General features: G+C 36.8%; 2 protein-coding genes across 2 annotated transcripts in view; both read left to right on the top strand.

Annotated features, from left to right (window-relative positions):
• LOC134651863 (uncharacterized) overlaps positions 1 to 22992 on the top strand; it is a 52406-nt gene that overhangs the window by 24322 nt on the left and 5092 nt on the right. Inside the window, exons 3-4 of the mRNA XM_063506987.1 lie at positions 18736 to 18947; positions 21950 to 22085. Of these exons, the coding sequence (XP_063363057.1) occupies positions 18736 to 18947; positions 21950 to 22085 (348 nt within the window). The remainder of the gene's footprint in view (positions 1 to 18735; positions 18948 to 21949; positions 22086 to 22992) is intronic.
• LOC134654305 (uncharacterized) lies at positions 1083 to 3807 on the top strand. Its single transcript, XM_063509774.1, has 2 exons — positions 1083 to 1206; positions 1498 to 3807. Exons 1-2 carry the CDS (start codon positions 1083 to 1085, stop codon positions 2592 to 2594), a joined length of 1221 nt encoding a protein of 406 aa, XP_063365844.1. The 3' UTR covers positions 2595 to 3807.

The following is a 22992-nucleotide window of genomic DNA, read 5'->3' on the forward strand; positions in this document are numbered from 1 at the left end:
TTTTTACTATTATTGCTTTTAAGCTAACATATTCATTATTAATTACATAATTAATATAATTATATTTCAATCAAAGAAATACATTTTATACATGTATAATTGTGTAAGTAATATAGTTTCGTGAAGAATAGATGTGCAGACAAATACTACCTATATTAGTTAAAAATAACAGTTAAGAAAATAAGTATGAATTACTTCGTGGTTATTTCTTATTATTATCAATTTACTGCTGAGCGAAAACAGCAAATCTGCCAACGACGCAAAAAAAAGTACACACAAGCGGCATTCGAAACGGATTTCACGCGAGAACCTTAAAAACCCATGCTACCTTGGTTACCTAGCGATTATATTGTTAAAAACATTAAGATAGATCTCAAAATTGGTAATCATTCATGTTCACTTGGGTCACTTTCACACGAGTGTTCAGGTAATAAATGCCGGCCGGTGGTGTTCCATTCATTAGAACGTGTTGTTTTCCAATACCCTTTTGTCTGATATCGCCGAAAACAAGTAGGTTCCCAAACCATTATCAGAACTGCCACAACCAATTATAAGCTTTATGTCGGTGTAATAAGGTGAACACGTCTACACAAGAAATTGTAACAAATGCAGCGGCAGATAGGTACACATGATTATTTATAAATTTTTACATGGTTTACTGTAATACTTAATACCTAGATGTCTGGCTTACGTAAGTTAAAAAATAATACGATTAAAAAATACCTATACATTTCTTATTGACAGAATATTTATTCGATAAAATATACCTATTCGAGAAAACTCACACATACATTGTAGGTAATATCAGTAATATGATTGACAATTGATTGAATTATGTCTAACAGCTTCATTCTTTGCGATTTATTGTTAACATGCTGTAGTAGCGCCACCTAGCGTCAGCCTTGCACGGATTTTTAGAGGGTATACTTTTTTTTTTTTTTTTTTTTTTTTTGTACTCCCACTACTAAACCATCACTCCTGAACGGTCCGGTCGGCGCTCTCGAGTCATTATGCGTTTCCGTGCTCAAGCCTTCGCACGTCTCCTGGACTTTAGAACATCGTAGGCGCCCACGCTAGAAGCAATGCCGAAGAGGAAACATAAAACTGAAGACGAAATTCGTCGCAAGATTCTTAAGTTACAAGAAAAACTGGCAAGAAGGACTAACGAACAGGAAGATTACTGTTCGTCCGAAGAAAATTTTAACGGTAAGTTTTTGAAAATACCCTATCTTGAGGAAGATAAATATGCCAATATTTGATGCGAGGATACCGCACCTGGGTTACCTCTGTCAATGTATGGTGATGCGTACTGCTAAATCTGGGCTGTTACTGTCACATTCTTACGTAAATAATTGGCTTTTTTCGGCTACATTTCTGTTGCCTAAATTTGATGCGAGTTTACCAAGTATGGGTACTCTCTGTCAATATAATAGTGATGCGTACTGCTTTCTGGGCTGATACTGTCACGTATTCTAAAACGAACTGTACTTTTCGCAGATGTACCGTATTCGGAAACACCTTACACGGAGTTGTTACCGTATTACTGCGAACCTGGATGGGACGCATCCGAGGCACAATCGCCACAGCCGACAGCGCCCTGCCTGTCGGCGGCGCACTCAGCTACGCGACAGCCGTCGCCGCGTTCCGCCGAGGTGGACAACCAGCCGCAGCCCGACTTGCCGCCGCAACCTGTCTCACCATTACCGCCGCAACCTGTCTCACCGTTACCGCCTCAACCTGCCATGCCGTTGCCGCAAAATCCAGGTACATCAGGCGAAAATCAACCAGATGATTTGCAACTTGATGAAGATATTCTTCAGTTACTAGGCGATGCTCCAAGGGAAGAAACCCCTATGGGACCGCCTATTCATAAAGATATCGCCAGTCGATGGCAAAATATTCTTGCCAAAGGCCTCTCAAAAGAACTAAAGGAAAGTCTAACTAAAGAATATCTGATTCCTAATAATTGTGATCTTTTGATGGCCCCGACTCTCAACCCGGAAGTTAGGGTGGCTTTACCTGACCCCCTAGTAAAAAGAGACACGTCACTACTTTACAAGCAAAAACAACTGGGTATTGCCTTGTCCGCTTTAGCTTCAGTAACTGAAATGGTCCTTGCAAACGAGACTTCAAAACAAAAACTATTGAAACCTCTCAGTGATGCTTGCCGCATTCTCTGCGACAGCCATTTTACAGAGACAAGAACCCGCAGGGGTTTCATTATATCGTCTATTAACGCAAAATTAAAACAGACTCTGATCGACTCCAATAGGGATAAGCTGCTGTTTGGAGAAAATGTTTCAGAAAAATTGAAGGCAGCAAAAACTATTCAGCAGTCTGGCGAAGCATTAAAGAATAATCCCCCTAAACCCAGATATAATCGTCCGAATGTTCAGTCAACAATTGCAAATAGGGGTAATTTAAACTTCGTACCCCAACACCGCAAGACGGACACGAAGACCAACAACCGTCGAGCCCCTGCTTACTCGCAGAGGCAGATGTCACACAACAACAGTACGCGACGCCACAACGATCGCGATCGCGACCGCGCACCGCCGACGTCGAGGACAGCGGGTGGACATCATCGGAAGTAGTTGATCAGGTACAATATGCTGGCAGACTACAATATTTTCATGACAAGTGGTCTGAAATTACTGATGATAATATGCTCTTGTCTTGGATAAAAGGATACACTATCCCTTTTAAAACGACTCCCTATCGAACAGACAATCCTAGTGTTTATCCTAAAACTAAACAAGAAAAAATTGATTTTGATCACTGTATTAAAAAACTACTTAAGATTAATGCTATATCTCACTGCAATCATGAACCTGGCGAATTCCTTTCTTCAGTCTTTTTAGTGCCAAAACCAAACGGAGATAAAAGATTTATTTTAAATCTTAAATGCCTCAATAAATTTGTTGAAAATAAGCATTTCAAAATGGAAGATTACCGAACAGCGTCTAAATTAATTACTAAGAATTGTTACATGGCGTCAATTGATCTGAAAGATGCGTATTTCTTGATTTCAGTGCACAAATCACATAGAAAATACTTGAGATTTAAATATAATAATATTTTGTATGAATTTAACTGCCTCCCGTTTGGCCTTTGCACTGCACCTCTGGTTTTTACTAAAGTTTTAAAACCAGTTATGCAATACTTAAGGAAAGTACATCACATGATTTCAGTGATTTATTTAGATGATATTTTATGTGTTGGTGGAACATTCTCTGAATGTGAATCTAACGTTGCTCTGACTAAGCAGACTTTTGAGGACTTGGGATTTCTCATTAATTTTGAAAAAAGTTCCTTTGTGCCTAAAACAGAGTGTACATTTTTGGGTTTTGTTTTTGACTCTGAGAATTTGATAATGAAATTGCCTCTTTCTAAAAAAGAAAAGATAAAACACAGTCTTACTAACATGCTAAAAACGAAAACATGCAAATTGAGAGAATTTGCAAGATTTGTCGGTTTATTAATATCTGCCTGTCCGGCAATCAGATATTCATGGTTGTATACAAAATACTTTGAACAATTTAAATTTTCATGTTTACTTAATAACTCTAGTTATGAACAACTTGTAACAATACCTGAAAAATTAAAATCTGATATTATTTGGTGGTTAGGAAAAGTTGACGAGGGAAATAATCCTTTATATTGTAATGATTTTGTAATGGAAATCTTTTCCGACGCATCTCTGTCTGGTTGGGGTGCTTATTGTAATAATAATGAAGCTTCCGGCTACTGGAAAGATCACGAGAAATGTTTGCATATCAATGAATTAGAGCTCAAAGCCGCTTATTTAGCCTTGGCTAGGCTTTAGAAGCATGGGCTATTGATGCTTTCACAATATCTTGGAAAAATATGTTTTTCTACGCATTTCCACCATTCGCATTAATAACTAAAGTTTTGCAAAAAATTATTAAGGAAAAAGCAGAAGGAATAGTTGTGGTACCATACTGGCCATCACAACCTTGGTTCCCCTTATTTCATAGATTAAAAAACTCTGAATTATTATTTTTTGGCCCGGATGTTGATTTATTAATCTCTCCTTTCAGAACTCAACACAACCTGCACCGCAGCCTGAAGTTAGTTGCCGCGAAGCTTTCAGGCAAACTCTTTTGAAAAAATCCTTGTCTAATAGTACGGTGGAAATCATGTTATCGTCGTTGTCCGATTCTACGTATAAACAATACGATAGTTGTATCAAAACATGGATATCATATTGTAATACTCATAATTATGAATATGATTCCGTTTCAGTCCCGATTGTTTTACATTTTCTCACAGATATATTTAATAAGGGTGCTAAATATGGTACCATAAACTCTTATAAATCAGCACTATCACTTTTACTCGGTAATTTAGATGATGATAGGATAAAACGTTTCATGAAAGGGATTTTCAAATTACGCCCTACAAATCCAAAATACAATTTAACTTGGAATCCAAGCATTGTATTAGACTACTTAGCACAGAAATATCCTAATTTAGATCTCGATTTAGAAACTCATTCAAAAAAGACTGCAACTTTATTGGCTTTAGTAACTGCACACCGAATACAAACACTTGCTTTAATTAAATTAAACAATATTAAAATATATTTTTCCCAAGAAATTATGATTACGATACCTGATCTAATAAAAACTTCGAAACCCAATTTAGCACAGCCAGTTCTGAGGTTACCTTATTTTGACAACCGGCCTGAAATATGTCCAGCTCGATGCTTAGAATCCTACATAAATAAAACTCAAATGTTTCGAAAGGATGATTATTTATTTTTAAGTTACAAAAAACCTCATTTGAAGGTTACCTCTCAAACAATAGGTAAATGGATTAAGGATATGCTATCTAAGAGTGGAATAGATACAACCATTTTTAGTGCGCATAGTACTCGACACGCAGCGACGTCTGCAGCCAATAGATCTGGGATCAGTATAGACGTCATAAGGAAAACTGCAGGCTGGACAGATTCCTCCTCAGTTTTCGCTAGATTTTACAATAGGCCAATTATTGCCAATCCCAATGATTTCGCAAATGTAATCCTCTCTTCCAATAGTAATCTGTAAATAACAATTTTTTTTACTTACACGTATTACCTACCTATGTATATGATTATAATGTTAACAAAGATGAGGTTAAATGTACAATGTACCTACCTGATTATTACTTATTCATTCTGAAACATTACAGTATACTTACCGATAAGCTATGTGATGAGTTTGTACAATTATTCATATAATAAATATGATTGACTACTAATGATTGTTTACTTACTTATTTGTTTACTCACCTATAATGGTGTACTTATCTCAATTTCACATTTTATTTTGTGCTCTGAACATCTACAGCATGTTAACAATAAATCGCAAAGAATGAAGCTGTTAGACATAATTGAAAATCAAACGAACTTACCAAAGTGAAGTTCGATGACAATTATGTAAACAGCTTCATTCGACGCGATTTATGCAAACCCTCCCTATACAAAGACATGTTTGTCTGCCCTACCCTATAATAATAAAATGTGAAAAATAGGTAGGTAGGTAACTCTAAACAAATGACTCGAGAGCGCCGACCGGACCGTTCAGGAGTGATGGTTTAGTAGTGGGAGTACAAAAAAAAAAAAAAAAAAAAAAAAGTATACCCTCTAAAAATCCGTGCAAGGCTGACGCTAGGTGGCGCTACTACAGCATGTTAACAATAAATCGCGTCGAATGAAGCTGTTTACATAATTGTCATCGAACTTCACTTTGGTAAGTTCGTTTGATTTTCAATTTTAATTATAATTATACTTATAGGACTTATATCTACAGATTATTAAAAATATAAGAACTGTTTAATAATGTGCAATTGGCAAGAATATTGTAGGTATGTATACCTACCAGATCATGCAGGGCCAGTTTTTATCCTACAGTCTTCTTTTTATACTCTTTATTGCTTTTATTTTTTATTACTAGCACTTTATATTTATTGCTATCAAGTTATATAATAAACCATAAAGTATTAGTATTTGAAGTCTTATATAAAATACTATTTTGATATTAGCATGTAGGTATACCTAATGTATTTCTAATTTTCTACTCGTATTGCAACATTGCAAGCAAAAACTACCTGCTCAGAAAAGGGTTTTGTAAACCGTTTATTGAATTTCGACTCTATAAACCACGAAATAAGGTTAAATATGACAGAAACTCCTGACGAATCTTTTGTCTATTCATTTGTAGCTCTTAAGTACCTACGCCGGTTCGTTCCTTCGCTACTCGTCAAGGACGTTTCCGGAGCCACGGGTAAATAAGATCCGTTTCTTCGAATACCCGTTTATCCGTGGGAACGGATCTTAATTACACGTTTCTTAATTACACGTGCGGAACGGGCCAGAAAACCGTGTACGTGTTATTCGGAAACGGGTATTCGAAACGTGTAAACGAAACACGGACTCGACCGCGAGCCCTAATATTTACCAGTCGCTTTTCGGTGAAGGAAAACATCGTGAGGAAACCGGACTAATCCCAATACGGGCCTAGTTTACCCTCTGGCTTGGAAGGTCAGATGGCAGTCGCTTTCGTAAAAACTAGTACCCGCGCCAATTACTGGGATTAGTTGCCAAGCGGAACCCAGGCTCCCATGAGCCGTGGCAAAAATGCCAGGATAACGCCAAGAAGATGATCTACAAGGTTGACATTATTTTCTTCGTTGCTCGTTGGAAAGAAAATAAAAGATAAAAGAAGATAAAATAAAAGATTTGCGAGCCAATCAGAACTAGATAGTTATGAACAATGCCGATTCCGCCTTCATTATTACGAGAGAACCATTCAAAAGCCTTTTAGAAGAGCTAACTCAATAATTGCATTCACTTATCAAACGGGACAGGCATAGTGACGTGCGTGGACAGGAACGGGAAATAGCTAGCAAATGCCGTCGACGTCGGGAGAGACACCCGCTTTTCATTATGGACTGTCTTTCGAATACGAATATTTCATGTAATTCTATAAAAAAAAATTTTTAGTACTCTGAACTTTTCAAATTATATGATCAAACGTCTTTAAACATTAATTTTCGCGTACACGGGTGATGGGATCGACTATGGTCAAGGTTGTTGCCGTAGCCTAGAGGTTGGCCTTGAATGCATAGAAAACATACATCAGCGGCAATAACAAATATACGTGCCTTTGCAAAATGCATGTCTTACCCGGATTTTATATCCAGACCTAATACAACCAGTCTCTTCGTCTTAAACATGGCTAAACGAATCTTCTGATATTATTCATAACAGTCGCTCAAATTGTCGCTGCTTACAAAGTAATATATTTTTTTTCTACTCCAGCACTTAAATGTGTCAATTAAATGACTGACAGTGATATCTAAAGCAATGTCATTTGAATGCTTTGTCTATAGGCTCATAAGATGACTGCTAGCAGTCATCTTATGAGTATAATACAACTGCTTTATTTTTTTTAAAGATACAAGTTCCGATCATCTTGATTGAAAGAGGTATGTTTTCATTTACAATAATAACTCTTTTTTTTTTTAAATAATAACTCTTTTTTTTTTTAATAATAACTCAATTTTTTTTAAATAATAACTTTTTTTTTAATAATAACTCTTTTTTTTTAATAATAACTCTTTTTTTTAATAATAACTCTTTTTTTTTTTTTTTTTTTTTTTTTTTTTTTTTTTTTTTTTTTTTTTTTTTTTTTTTTGCTGCAGCTGTCATAGAAAAAGTAATGTATGCAACAGCTCATAATTGGTTCTTAAAATTCTCGGGTCTTTTTTTACAAAACTCGACTACGTCTCGTTTTGTAACTTCGACCCTTGAATTTTAAGAACCCTTATTATATCACTGTTGCATAAACTACTATACTGAATGAGATTTTTAGTACCTAACCACAACGACGGATGAATGACGCGATGAGGTGTGTTTCCGGTACAATAAAATGTACACCGATTCACTGATTACCATTGTGCTTAGCCACATACATAACTCCGCTTCATACGGGAGGTATGGTAATACTTCTATGTTTATGTAAGATTCCCGTGAAAAGCACATCCCTAGGGACGCGTGGGGGACAAAGCTTGCAATATACGGACGTGTCAGTTGCACGGCAGCGACCGCGGGCCATTGCGCGCGACCCCAATGCCGTGTGCGGAAGAAATGTATTACTTACACTTTGTGTAGGGTTGTGATTCAACAGTCTTTATAGGTATTAGAGGCAACAGTCCTTAGCTATGAAACCTTATCTAATGTACATGAATTTATTTTTATGCTCGCAAACGAATCCACTGCAGTTTTATTGCAATTAGTGATGCAACGATGTACAAAAGTTTACCTAACTTTTAACCTTACCTACAATAATAAATAATAATAATAAATAATAAATAAATATTAGAGGACATTTTACACAAATTGACTAAGCCCCACGGTAAGCTCTAGGCTTGTGTTGTGGGTACTTAGACAACGATATATATAATATACAAATACTTAAATACATAGAAAACAACCATGACTCAGGAACAAATATCTGTGCTCATCGCACAAATAAATGCCCTTACTGGGATTCGAACCCAGGACCGCGGCTTCACAGGCAGGGTCACTACCCACTAGGCCAGACCGGTCGTCAATATATGTTAACTAAGTACATGTCTAAGTAATTTTCAATATTATCCCCCTTCCCGTCCCTTTTAGCAAAATAATCCATTATACAGGCTCTTAAATATTTTTATGTAGGGAGATTTAGGTCAGATTTTCACACTTTTTCATTGATTTTAGGCCCCAAAATGAACTAAAATTTCCTGAATACATTATACTAAAAATACCCCGCTTCCTCCTGCGTGATAAATCTTAATCTTTCTGACACCCTAGCGTATAGCAAATAAAAATAGGAAAACGATTTCTCTAGCCTAACCTATTGATGTTTTATTCGCCTTAAAAATAAACCTATTGAGGCGGAACATACGATTGCATAGTTGAAAGCCTTTGAATTGAGTACAGGGTAAAATCTAGAACGTGATCAATGATCACAATTATCAAGACACTGAAAACTAAAAGGGAATACATACATACTAGAGGTGAGGTGAGGTAACGTGTTATTTTATTTAATGTTTGTACGGTACTAATTTAATAAAAAAAGGAATAAAAATATTTGTAATGAAAATGATGGTTATGTTACCTACTCTCTATGTTAACAACTCTCAAGAATACTTACAAGGTCAATGTTTCACGCTACCTATGTAACAAAGTCACGTATTTTAAATTACATACTTACATAGGTATTAATTTTTGTTAAGATGAGGTGAGCTGAAGGTATTGAGTGAAAGTAGAAATTAGTTAGAAATCGATCCAGGAGACCGATTTTTGAAATTCGACCGCTCGATTTCGTGTATTTCGTTCAGTAATATCTCCACTACTAGGCCTGTACATTCTACTAATAGAATTGAAAACGAGTGGTCAATACCAATAGATTCCCAATTTCTTACACTCGTATTTCAAAAATTAGCATTTCGCTGTTTTTCACCGATTTTCGAGTGACGAAATCGAGCGATCGATATTCAAAAATCGGCCCCCAGATCGAAACTTTAAGCCAGCCTCATTTCACCTCATCTATAAAAAACTACGACGATGCTACCCTCTGATACAACAAGGGAAGGTCAGTGCCCAGCAGTGGTGCAAAAATCCAACAATGCGATGACTACCTATAACAACCTAGAATAACGATAAATTATAGAGGCAGAAAAGACGGATCCATCCTGTACTGAGATAGAAAGATTCACAAAATGTGTGACAGCCGGAAAAGGTTCTAGCTCCTCTCGGATCAACAAGTGAGCTTTCACTACGTTTTCATTTTGGTCAGGCTGGCGCAATGAAATAAAAGGGGTATTAGCTGCACTGTGCCTGACATTTCTCATATAAATTTTAACGGCATGTTCACATTTTACGGCACTAGAGTCTGTGCAGAAAGAGAAGAGTCGTGAATTGTATGGGATCCAATACTTTCTACGACTCTAAAGTCGTTTTAATTTGATTCCTGTGTGCTGTGGCTACCTATAAGGATGTTAGATTATTATTGCACTCTGAAATCTGTTTTGGCAAATAACTCTATTTTTTAACAATCTTGTCAATAATTATGCAATTAACGTTACAGATCTAAATACGCATATAATGTGCGTTACGCACAGTATTTTCTATGCGGAGGCATATATGCAATATTTTCTAAGTCCAAACTGAGGAAAGATGAATGAAGTTAACAATGCTTCATTTACACGCATATTCCACAGTTTTTAAAATGCATAACGGATGGTGTAATTGACTTAAAAAATAGAGGTGGCGTTCTTCACTAGGTATTCCTTCCAGAAGTAATAAATGATAGCACATTGGTAATATAAAATTGTATTAAGGCACAAAAGCTAAACCCTGAAGCTTAGTAAATAGTCTTTAACATGTAGCTACGCAAGTACAAGAAAGAACAAAGAAGTCATGAGACAACACATGAGCGGCCTTGTTCGAGTTGTTCGTTTTCTAAGTATCGTCATTGGCAACCCTACGGATTGCGGTGGCTTGATCTTTGTCTGATAATTTATTAAGCGCACAATCTGGGTAAACGACTTCGGTATCAAAGATTTACTATGTCACTTTGTTTTAGTAGATAAAATCGTTACGAAGGAGGACGTTAGTCTAAGTGCAATAATTTACTTGTGGCTGCTAATGAGAAAACCCGAAACAACTTTTTCATGTCCTTGGTCCACCCTGGCTGCTTGTTTATCCGAATTTTAAAGTCTGTGGGCTCGATTCGGATTTTGTAATAGACATCTATTAGATATCTTTTAGACATCGCCAAGATACGATAACGATATGTTTAAGATAACGTATCTAGAATGGATCTAGTGCGTGTCGTCTCTTGTGAATATCTTGAAGTTCGAATACGGCAGTCAAGCTTATCAATTTTGGTAGATTTTGGACATTGGTACAGTCACAATTAAGTGAGTAGATGACGGCTACTTATAACGGCCAAATACATTTATTGTGTATATTATTATCGTAACTCACTTTTGATACCATAGGAATAAGGATGTGTAGCTACCGAATTACCGAATGATGATGATGATTGGCGATAACTATATATTTTTTTGCTTATGTACTGTACCTATACCTAATTATAATTAGTTAGATTGTAATAACATTAAGGTGATTCGGCCTCCATACAAAAAACAATTGCATTTTACTAAGTCACTACACACTATTACTACATAAATATGTGCGCATCCTACTTTCGAATTCGTTTGCGTCTGCCCTCGGTGCGTGAGTGCGACTCACAATGGACAATTTTTTTTAAACACATTTTTAGTCAAAAATGTTTTTCAAACGTGTAAAAAAGCATAAATACAAAGTTTTATGTGAAAAGTAGAGACGGGAATGGGATTCCGGCGTCGGATTTACAATAGCGATACACTCCACTCCTGGCGAATAACGAATAAACACATTAAGTGTAATAATTCCCCGATATTTCATAGAAACCTTGATACGAGTTGAATACATAAAAATAACTTGCAAATGAACAATTTCCAAAAAAATACGCAATGAATTACGAATAACAAGTAAGTACCTATAAGTAGTTGACATCAACATTAAGTCCGACTCACGCTTGACTGCACATTTTTAATAGGTTTTCCTGTCATCTATAGGTAAAGAACTATTTTATGCATTTTTTTTCAAAATTTTAGACCCAGTAGTTTTGGAGATAGGGGGGAAGGGGGGGGGGGGTAATTTTTTGCCTATTTTCTTGAATAACTGCTATACTATTAAATTTAAAATTATAAAAATAATATATTTGAGATTCTTACAATGAGCTCTTTCATTTGATATGTAACAAGATATAGTTTGAGTAATTTTATTTTTGGAGATAGGGGGGAAGGGGGGGGGGTAATTTTTTGCCTATTTTTTTGAATAACTGCTATACTATTAAATTTAAAATTATAAAAATAATATATTTGAGATTCTTACAATGAGCTCTTTCATTTGATATGTAACAAGATATAGTTTGAGTAATTTTATTTTTTAATTTTCTCATTTCCCCCCCAAAAATGGCCTCCATATTTAAAATTCATTTAATTACGTTACCTACACGTCCATCTTTGGGTCACAAACTTACATATGTGTGCCAAATTTCAACTTAATTGGTTCAGTAGTTTCGGAGAAAATAGGCTGTGGCGGACAGACAGACGAGTGATCCTATTAGAGTTCCGTTTTTTCCTTTTGAGGTACGGAACCCTAAAAACGCTTATACGTAGGTATAATAAGTGCCAAATACTGTTAAATATCAAAACAAGCATATATTTCTAAATTCCGAATGTGTCTCCTCGCCACACGTATTATCATGCCGCGATCAGAAAGGGATTAGAAATAACAGATTTCCATACACTTACGTCAAAATCAATATGGATTGACAGCTATCTCAATCCCTTTCTAATCGCGATTCAGTAATAAGGATGCGGATGGTGCCGGTGTCCTGCGTACAGTCAGCAGCAGAAGTTGCTAAGCGGGCCACGTGTTCAAAATGATCTTGACGCGACTTTATTGTTAAGAGAATAAGGGCGTGTCAAGGTAATTTTGAACACCTCGCCTGCTTAGCAACTTCTGCTGCTGACTGTACAAAGGCCGAACACACTCATCGCCGAGCGCAAATATTGCGATCATAGAGTAACTATTAGAACTGTGCCGACATCGGGGACTCCATTATTTTTAAATTTCCTGCTTTTTTTTAAATATTGTACAAGTTACGTACTTCACAATTTCGAAAAAAAACTACCTATGTTCTTGTACGTAAATTGTACGTTGTACGTATGCCGAAAGCAAAATATTTACATAAATCTAAATAGGTAAATTATGCATATTTATCAATGGCTCTGTAGCGCTTGGCATACCCTTGAACTCAATTTTCACGCTTGCGATTTTCAACTAGGAGCGATAAATATCCATACCCATAGGCAAAACTATAATTTTCTATAATGTATGATAATTATAAGGAGTTTTTCATTTTAACTTCGCTTGTTGTTTTATCTCTCGCGTATGCGCAGTGCAGGCTTTTGTGTCGTATTAAATACAGTCGTGTCTAAAAATCTAGATAATAGGTATATATCTATTTTTTTCAACCTTATCCATTGATGAGAAGTATATACCTAATTATTCTTGTTTTGACAGCACAAAACGTCGGCTGGACAAACAAATTCAGCTCGCGTAAAGAGATAGAGAAACTTGACGCCAGACAGTCCTTTAATTATATTGTGTTTACTCTCACAGAACTAGATTAGGTTTAATATTGGTTTGGCTGAGAAGATTAGTTTAGCTTTATTTAGAAACGCTATATAAGACTGTGATTAAAACTCTCCTCATAATAACTCCCCTTGGTACAATAAACATTATACAGTGTAGAATATTTACGCATGAAATGTGGCTCATTTGTATACCAGAGTTTAGAAAATTAGGAACGCTTTCTACTGAGTGAAAATATTGCATCAAATGTCGCCTTTAGACCACAGTTTTGATGAAACCGTTAAATTGTAATGAGATGCGACATTACCGGTTTTACGGCCGTCGACATTTTTATTGAGGCAATTTGCGACGCGGAGCAACGATCACGATTGATTTTTAAATCTCAATTTCATAATATTGTATGATTATTTTTATGACTACCTATTAATTTTGATTGTGCTCGTTTAAATCATCCATAGCCAATGACGATGCCACTTAATACTAAGTCACTTAATATTGTTACAAGTGTTACAACAATAAACCGACAAGTCTGTAGGTATTAGGTAAGTATTTTTTGTGAAGGTCGCAAATGAAAATAAGTGTGATGGGCAAACTTATAGCTCAATTAAGCTTTAGTACCTAAAGGCAATATAGTAAGCATCAAAATTGGAGTACTGGGCTGTCTAGAAAGCTATTTAGGGCAAATTTTTTACCTGCAGCATTAGTTAGTGTAGTGTAGTATCAGGTAGGTTGAGTAAGTTTTATTAGGTATGTTGTTTTTTTTTAGTTTTGTGTGTTAATTAAACTAATTGAGTTATGAAAGCTACAACTATAGGGCGTGCGGCGTTCTTATTGTAGGTTGTTGTTTTTTTTATATTTGCTCCTCGTTCCGTCGTTCCCTCATTACTGAGGATCGTGCCTCCTTCTGAGAAGTTTCGAAATGGCTTCTCTCCATCAGCTCCTGTCCTCTGCCTCTTGGAGAGCCGTGCTGACCGACATCTCCAGGCTTGTCGCCACCTGGTCAGCCAGCCGTTGCTACATAATATAAATTAAATTACTATAAATATACCTTTAGGATAAATTGCGTGATATGTCGGTAACTAACAACATAACGACATCTAGTTTTACTGAATAGCGTCAAATAGTTTCTGAAACACGCTGGTCACTAATAAATAATATGTAACAAATTGAAGCATAAAACAACAATAATAATTGAGTAGACTATATCTCGTAAGAAGTCAAGAAAGGTGACACGACCTTTGAACAAGAGGGCAAACAGAGTCTTTATGTGTGTAAATTTATTACGCCGAGCTCTTGCAGAATTCTTGTAACCTTTCTAGTTTTATCTGATAAATCGCTAACAGATGTATTGAGATAAGGTTGGAATCGTATCTTCGCTTCGTGCTTGTTTGCTTTTTTTAAGTTCAAAAAAAAGCATGTACTCAGCAAGCTTCGTGGCCTTAATACTCGACTGAAAAGCTCTCCATTATATCACGATTGTATAAAATACTATTATTGAAAGAATTGTCAAACCTAAACATTAAATGGAAAGAAAAGCTTTGTTTCATCTGACCAGAGAGTTATCCTTATTTGTTCCGGAATTTATGTTAACACGTATTCCGGTATTATTACAATCAAAAAGTTGAACGGCATCCCATTTGTTAGCAACGCCAGTTAGGAGCAAACACCGGCCGACACGTGCGGCTCGTATGTTAGAGGGACTATGTACACAGCTCCAATGGGCTCCCTTCGGTCAAATTGAATACACACCCAACTAATCCACACCAACAAAACAAATATTACCTAAATACCTACAAGAATCATATATTTTACTAAACATTCCTGAAACTTAATCTGTCCGCAGCATAGACATACATAGGCAACACTAAAAGCTGTTAAAAATGTCACTTAGAGAGCATATAGAATCTGTGCGGAAAGAGAAGAGTCGTGGAATACGTAGGTCACTCGATAAATTTTGAGATTAAAAAAAAACTATTGAAGATATTAGTATTATTTATTTTTCATTTTTTCAAAATACTCTCCATTACTCTCTATACAAAGTTCCATTCGTCTGAACCAACTTTGGAAGCACTTTTGCCAGTCTTCATCAGATAGGTCCGAAATTGCTTCTTCATATGCAGCCACGGCTTCTTCAGCACTCGAAATAAACTTCCCTTTTATTTTTTCTTTCACCACCGGGAACAAAAAGAAATCGCAGGGAGCTAAGACGTTACGAGGTCTTTGTAGTTTTGTTGGTAACTTTCCCTCTGAGAAGAATACTGACGATTGCCGCTTGTTTTCCGGGTCATATTGGTAAATCCATGTTTCGTCACCTGTAATTATTTCCGATACACGCCGCGATGTCCCGTTGTCGAATCGTAGACGCATCTCACGACACCAATCTACACGAGCCTGTTTCTCAGTATCGGAGAGCAAATGTGGTATCCAATGACAACAGAGCTTCCTTACTCCAAGATGTTGATGTAGAATGATGCTAACGCTCCCCGAACTGACGCCTAAGATATTCTCTATATCCTTGTATGTTATTCGTGGATCTTCTCGCACCAACATTTCAGTAGTCCAAACGTTTTCTGCAGTTACTGCTGTTTGCGGGCGACCACTTCGGTGGTCATCTTCGAGGCTGGTTTTACCCCTTTTAAATTCGTTGAACCATCTAAAAACTGTTGCCCGTGAAGCAGCAGAATCTCCTAACGCTGACTGCAATCGTTGCAAACACAATTGTTCAGATAAACCAAATTTAAAATCATAAAATATCATAGCACGCAAATGTTCGCGGTTAAGCTCCATCGTTTCAAAGAAAAAATGCGGGAACCGTTTTAGAAAAATGACTGTAACATATTCATTTTTTGAATTGGTGCGAATCGGCAACTTGTGTTCTATTTTTAAATAAATTTGCTTTTTAATAGTAGTTTATGCAACAGTGATATAATAAGGGTTCTTAAAATTCAAGGGTCGAAGTTACAAAACGAGACGTAGTCGAGTCGAAAAAAATAAAGCAGTTGTATTATACTCATAAGATGACTGCTAGCAGTCATCTTATGAGCCTATAGACAAAGCATTCAAATGACATTGCTTTAGATATCACTGTCAGTCATTTAATTGACACATTTAAGTGCTGGAGTAGAAAAAAACATATAATTCAGCTGCGTTCCATTTTCGAATTTCGAGCATCACAAAACTTATCGAGTGACCTACGTATATGGGAACCAATACATTCTGCGACCCTTCTCTTTCCGCACAGACTCTAGCAGAAGGATACAAATTATAGTTGTTGAAAGTATAACTGTTTATAAATTTTTTGAGGTATGTCATTCGCTTGTTATTTGATTTGATGAATAACATACAAAACATCTGACGACCTGAAATTGCCATACAAAATGGGCTTTAGGAGAATGAGCCGTGTGAATTCAAGCGAAAATTTGTACACGTCATCAGAAAGAGTTAAAGCAGCGCCTTATTACAGTTTCTCCATTATAAAAACTTTCAGTTTGCCCCCTCGTATATTTCTCATTTGCATTGCATTTTATAACGAAAATCGAGTCTTTTGTTACTGAATACGCAATGAATGTAGCAGCATCAGTTACTCGTATTCATTCCTGTCCCAAAATTCATTAATCAATGGCTTCAACAATGAACGCACAAAAAGAAATAAAAAATATACTGTTGGTTTTGTAAATGCTACAGCCTTAACGAGGAAATCTACAAAGAACAGGCTGTTAAAAAATCTCGTCTACGTCTCGAGGCTACGTGAGCACTCAGTAATTGTGTGGCAAAGAAAATCAAGATACAATAGACATATTACCTAAAGGAAACTATAGGTCTATTTACTGCTGCTTAATCTACTAATTAATGTTAATGAATGACTGTTTGTTTCTCAATAATAATAAAAACGATACATATTTAGTATAAAACAAAGTCGCTTCCCGCTGTCTGTCTGTCCCTATGTATGCTTAGATCTTTAAAATTACGCAACCCGTGCGAAGCCGGTGCGGGTCGCTAGTATATATATATATTAAAGTCCGTCAACCAAATCTTGTCAGTAGTAAAAGGCGGCAAATTTGAAAAATCGCGGGTTAGCAACACTGTGTTCGAATAATTCCAAAATGCGTGTCATCTGTGTTTTATCTGTGGAATGTGGATCGTGAACGACAGCCGTCACCTTATTTGTTTTCATTTGGTTTTCATTCTGAATCGTTTCTGTTTCAAGAGATATTTCTACTGTCACCATTAAATACCAATATATTAAATAAGAATAAGCAAAGCTAAGGGGCCTACAATGTACAATCATGCTCGTTGATGGTAAACATTACTAAAAATTGAGGTTATGACAAGTACATACTGGAAGAACTCTTTCGAACTTTTAAGATTATGTTCAGTTTTTTTGTTTTAGGGTTAAAAGGCATAAATAAAATTAAAACGTATGCCTAAATCCTTCCAACAAGACCATAAATTGTGTCCTGGAAACCGTCCATAGGCCCACATGTCTAATATTTTCAGCAATCAGTTGTGACTATTTACAAAGATGCAATAGAATACTACAGAGTATTATGCTTGGTTGAAGTGACCCGGTAACATTGGTAACTTCATTATATTTTTTCAATTAATGACCTGAATTATAGTGTAAGCTAAAGTGACCCTTATCTTATTTACCTTTAAATTAAATAAACACCCAAATATCAGTTGTTTTATTTTTAATATGTAATCCTATTGTACAATATATACCAATCAAAAAAATTACACAGGTATGTCATATTCATCCAGAAGAGTACACTAATTTACATTAACAAGTGGCATATTATATTGTAAATAACAAATATATGCACTATCTAATTATCTGCATTTTGATATGATTTTATTTTAGTAAACTTAGAAGACATAGATAGGGAACAAAGAGAATATAAGCACTACGATAGTTTTTGATATCTTCAAATTTGTTCATCATTTTGATTAACATTGTTTTAACATCGCTTTTAAATTGTCCGTCCGTTTCAATTTTTTTCAATAAACCGCGAGTGACAATTTGAATTGACGTACGCAGGGCGCGCTCAGCGGAAAAAAAAATATCTTTTGGTTCGATGTACATTGCTGCTTTTCTTAGCGCAATACTGCTCTTTGAGTGTTGCCCTACTTTAGTTTGCTTTACATTGCTACTGACAAGATTTGGTTGACGGACTATATCTTAATTACCTGGTACATCTGAAAGCTGTAAAATTGCAGCGACTATAGAAAGTAACTTCTAACATGGAGAGAAAAACTGAGGTTTAGTAGGTACCTAGTTATTGCTCCATTGTTAAATTAAACAATTAAGGCCCACTTGCACCATCCCACTAACACGAAGTTAAGCGGTTAAACCGTTAACCCAGTGTCAAAGTGTACTGGTAACCATGGTAACTCCAGATTTAACCGGTTAACCCCGGGTGAATGGTGCAAGTGGCCCTTAGAAGTAACATAATGTTTGTCATGTCCAGGAAGCGGTCAGGCCACGGACGTGGAGGTGAAGCTGACGGCGCCGAAGTGGGTGGCGCGCGGCGGCTCGGCCACGCTGCGCTGTCTCCACCAGGTCCCGCCGCAGCTCCTCTACAAGGTGGAGTTCCTGCGCTCCGAGTCCAAGCTGCTCCAGTACGTCCGGGAGCGAGTGCCCCCGTTCACTAACTACACGTTCCCTGGGGGGCGGTTGAATGTAAGTCGTCATGTACGAGTATACAGGTCCCGCCGCAGCTCCTCTACAAGGTGGAGTTCCTGCGCTCCGAGTCCAAGCTGCTCCAGTACGTCCGGGAGCGAGTGCCTCCGTTCACTAACTACACGTTCCCTGGGGGGCGGTTGAATGTAAGTCGTCATGTACGAGTATACAGGTCCCGCCGCAGCTCCTCTACAAGGTGGAGTTCCTGCGCTCCGAGTCCAAGCTGCTCCAGTACGTCCGGGAGCGAGTGCCTCCGTTCACTAACTACACGTTCCCTGGGGGGCGGTTGAATGTATGTCGTCATGTACGAGTATACAGGTCCCGCCGCAGCTCCTCTACAAGGTGGAGTTCCTGCGCTCCGAGTCCAAGCTGCTCCAGTACGTCCGGGAGCGAGTGCCTCCGTTCACTAACTACACGTTTCCTGGGGGGCGGTTGAATGTAAGTCGTCATGTACGAGTATACAGGTCCCGCCGCAGCTCCTCTACAAGGTGGAGTTCCTGCGCTCCGAGTCCAAGCTGCTCCAGTACGTCCGGGAGCGAGTGCCTCCGTTCACTAACTACACGTTTCCTGGGGGGCGGTTGAATGTAAGTCGTCATGTACGAGTATACAGGTCCCGCCGCAGCTCCTCTACAAGGTGGAGTTCCTGCGCTCCGAGTCCAAGCTGCTCCAGTACGTCCGGGAGCGAGTGCCTCCGTTACCTTAAGTACCTTACATAAAGTAACGAAAATCAGAGAAGCATTCATTCTTTTATAATAAATAAAACGTACTGCAAACCATAAAACTTTTACATTTACAGTAGTTTCTATTAGTATAAAACGTATACTAGGTAACTTTTAGCCTAGGTGTCAACATTTAGCACATTTAAAAGACCAGTTTCGAAAATTTTCACACAGCCAGCGCTGAAGGAAAATTTCCCATTTTTAATGAAAAGCGTCGTCGTAAAAACAACTTTTTGCTACAAAGCGCCTTTGCCTAGTCTGGCGACGAAGCCGGGCGGGCAGACACCGTGGATACATTTATAGCTACCTATAGCTATCTATCCAATTTAATGAAAACTAGGAACAAGTGCCAAATTGACAAGAGTGTCTTTTCTGAAAAGCCCCTATTCCGGGCACGTATAACTGTATGTTTCTTTGGATTCTAAGGCACCTAAATATTTTAAACGGTTCTTGTTTTAAGAATAAACGAATAAAATTGAATATAGGGCGGAGTAACACCTGCGCTGCAAAATTACTGATGCTTACAAACTCTCATTCCCGACGCTGAAAATAGATTCGCACTGCAAAATTCTAAGGTGCTTAAGTAAGATCAATTACGGCAGTTAATTAATATCTTCTAATTACCTGAGATCGTCGTACAGACATTAGATACCAGATTTTAACACGAATTTACTTTACTGTTAACATGATATTGGGTCTGTTAAAAGTGTTAAAACCATTACGCGCTTGTCCCTTCAGGATATATATACCCAGAATCCAGATGTGGCCTCACATTTTTCTTTGTAACAAAACAAAGTTCTAGAATGTTTTTGCGAGCACCTACTTAACTAATAAAAGTAATTTGACAAAGTTTGTTTCCACAGAGTGTTGAAAGTTAACCCAAATAACTGCTCAAACGAAAGAAAAGTAATGGAACTAAGGCTATAGATTTATTTAAGCTTTGTTCGGGATGTAAAGTTAATGGGCCGGTATTGATTACACCAACGAAGTACTTAATACTAACTATACCTACGATAACTACAATAGAAACGGGTTACCCTCATCTGGCAGAATATTATTTGTCAGAAATACATTTCGCATATCAAATATCGCAGAAAAACTTTTAGTTGAAAATGATACTATCGCATATTATTTAGCATATATTTATACCTATACTTGCTATAATAGTCATTTCGCATAATATTCATTTGGTAGAAGTGGGTTATGTTAGAGTTTTCTGCCAAAATATATTATGAGAAAATAAATTCTACGAAGTAATGTTATGCGAAAAGCAGTATGCCAGAAGTATTTCTGCCTAATGATATTTCTACCAAGTAACACTATGCAATACACAATTTTAATAAACAACTTTCTGCAACACATTCGTAAACCGAAAACAATATTATACTATTTTACAGTACTTATATATATTAGAGAGTATAATTTAACGGCATTCTTGCTAATTGTTCTTTAAAATCAGGCAACAGTTAAGTCACTAATCACTTCCAGAGTTGCCAACTTCGCAACTTATTTTAGCTACACGTGCTTCCTACATACGATAATGTCGTACCTAATATGTACCTTTATTTATTAATATTGCCCTCTTTTACATTATTTCTTCTTCCACACGCACGCACTTTATTAGCTTGTTTAATCTTATTAAGTTAGAGAAGTTCCTGTCTTGAGAGCATGTTGTTTGTTACTTAAGTATAATTACAAAGTTAAGCATATTTATCCCGGCTGTGAAATTCATTAGAATATTAGTTAACTTAAATAGCTTTTGGTTCGTTTTGCTCGGAGTATTTAGATGAAGTGAATTAATGCTGAACCTAATTTAGGAATATTTGGAATCCTCCACATCATAGCGCTTTCCAGGTTTGGAAATCGAATCCAATCCATAATCCATTAGACTTACATACAACGAATGCCATCTGACTTAGTCTTAAAGAGAGAAAACTGGGCCTTATTGGGGTTACCCAATATAGGATTATTATTTTAAAAAGAAAACTAGGCCTTATTGGGATTTCTCGAGACTTTCTCGATACATTTGTAGTTTCTCAAATGAGCTATATTAGTTAATATATTAGTGGATATTGTAACATATGAATAATTACACAAAAACGTAATCCCAGTTACTAGAATTCATTTTAGATCAAATTTATTTTAACATTAGTACGGAAATGATATTATAATGATAATGATGATGATAATAAGAACAATTTTATTCACTTCTGAGCTTGTACTGTAATACTTCGCTTTTTTTTAAAGGTAAATAAACCAACTGTTTTTTGTCATTGTGAACAGATGTCACTATCGACGGAGGACTCAATCACCATCGAGAACTTGGACCCGTCGGCCTCCGGCCTGTACTGGTGCGAGGTGTCCCTCGAGACCCCGATCTTCACGGCCGCGTCGCCGCCCCACGAGCTGACTGTCGTCTGTGAGTGAAATATTATCAGGCTCGCCCAAAACGCAGACACTGAATACGAAATGAGCTCATTTGAATAAATACGAATGTGCTGTGTAGGCTGGTTTGTTGCGACCCCTGATATGGGCTTGTCGATTTATTTACAATAGTTTGGCCTTTTTCATACACCTATCAATATCATTTTACTAAGAATACATATTTAATATTTCGTACGAGCTTGTAAGAAGTGCGATACGGAGCTTAATTAGTGTTAATCAGTTGACTACAAATACATTAAATAAATGCAAATAATCTCTTGACAAACTTATCCTTATTAATCGAATGACATATATATTCTGTGCGGAAAGAGAAGAGTCGTAGAATTCCCTCACACTTCACGACTCTTCTCTTTCCACACAGACTATCAATTATTATTACCATAGCGTGAATTACAAAAGGTACGGAATGAAGTAGAATTTTATTGTTTTGTTTCGGTTTGTTTACGATCACATCGTATACCTATATAATAACTGTGTGAAACATAAAACCTAGGTTTACCAAGAAGTCTGCTTATCTCGTTCGCGTATTTTCTCCACGAAAAAGTAGAACGGCCTTAATTAACTTTGGAAAGGCTGCATGATGAATTGATGATGATACCTACTCGCACGCTCATTAAGCACGTTTAATAAACTCAGCTTAACTGATTAAAAACGAAGGGCTCATTTTATATCATGCACGAGTTTATGTTTTTACAGGCTCCAGGTTAGACCAAGTAGTTACTTTGGTAGGTGGGCGTTTTTTTTAAAGTTGTCCCCTACACTTTTTCTTCAAATTTGGGATTTTTTATGTTATTTCTACTCAGAATCACGAGCTCTTTCTATCCTAATAGGAGAAATGAAGTGTCCCGAAATTTCCATACATTTTTCGGTCTTTCCATTCC

Source organism: Cydia amplana, chromosome 1, assembly GCF_948474715.1.
Source record: "Cydia amplana chromosome 1, ilCydAmpl1.1, whole genome shotgun sequence".
Classification (NCBI taxonomy): domain Eukaryota; kingdom Metazoa; phylum Arthropoda; class Insecta; order Lepidoptera; family Tortricidae; genus Cydia; species Cydia amplana.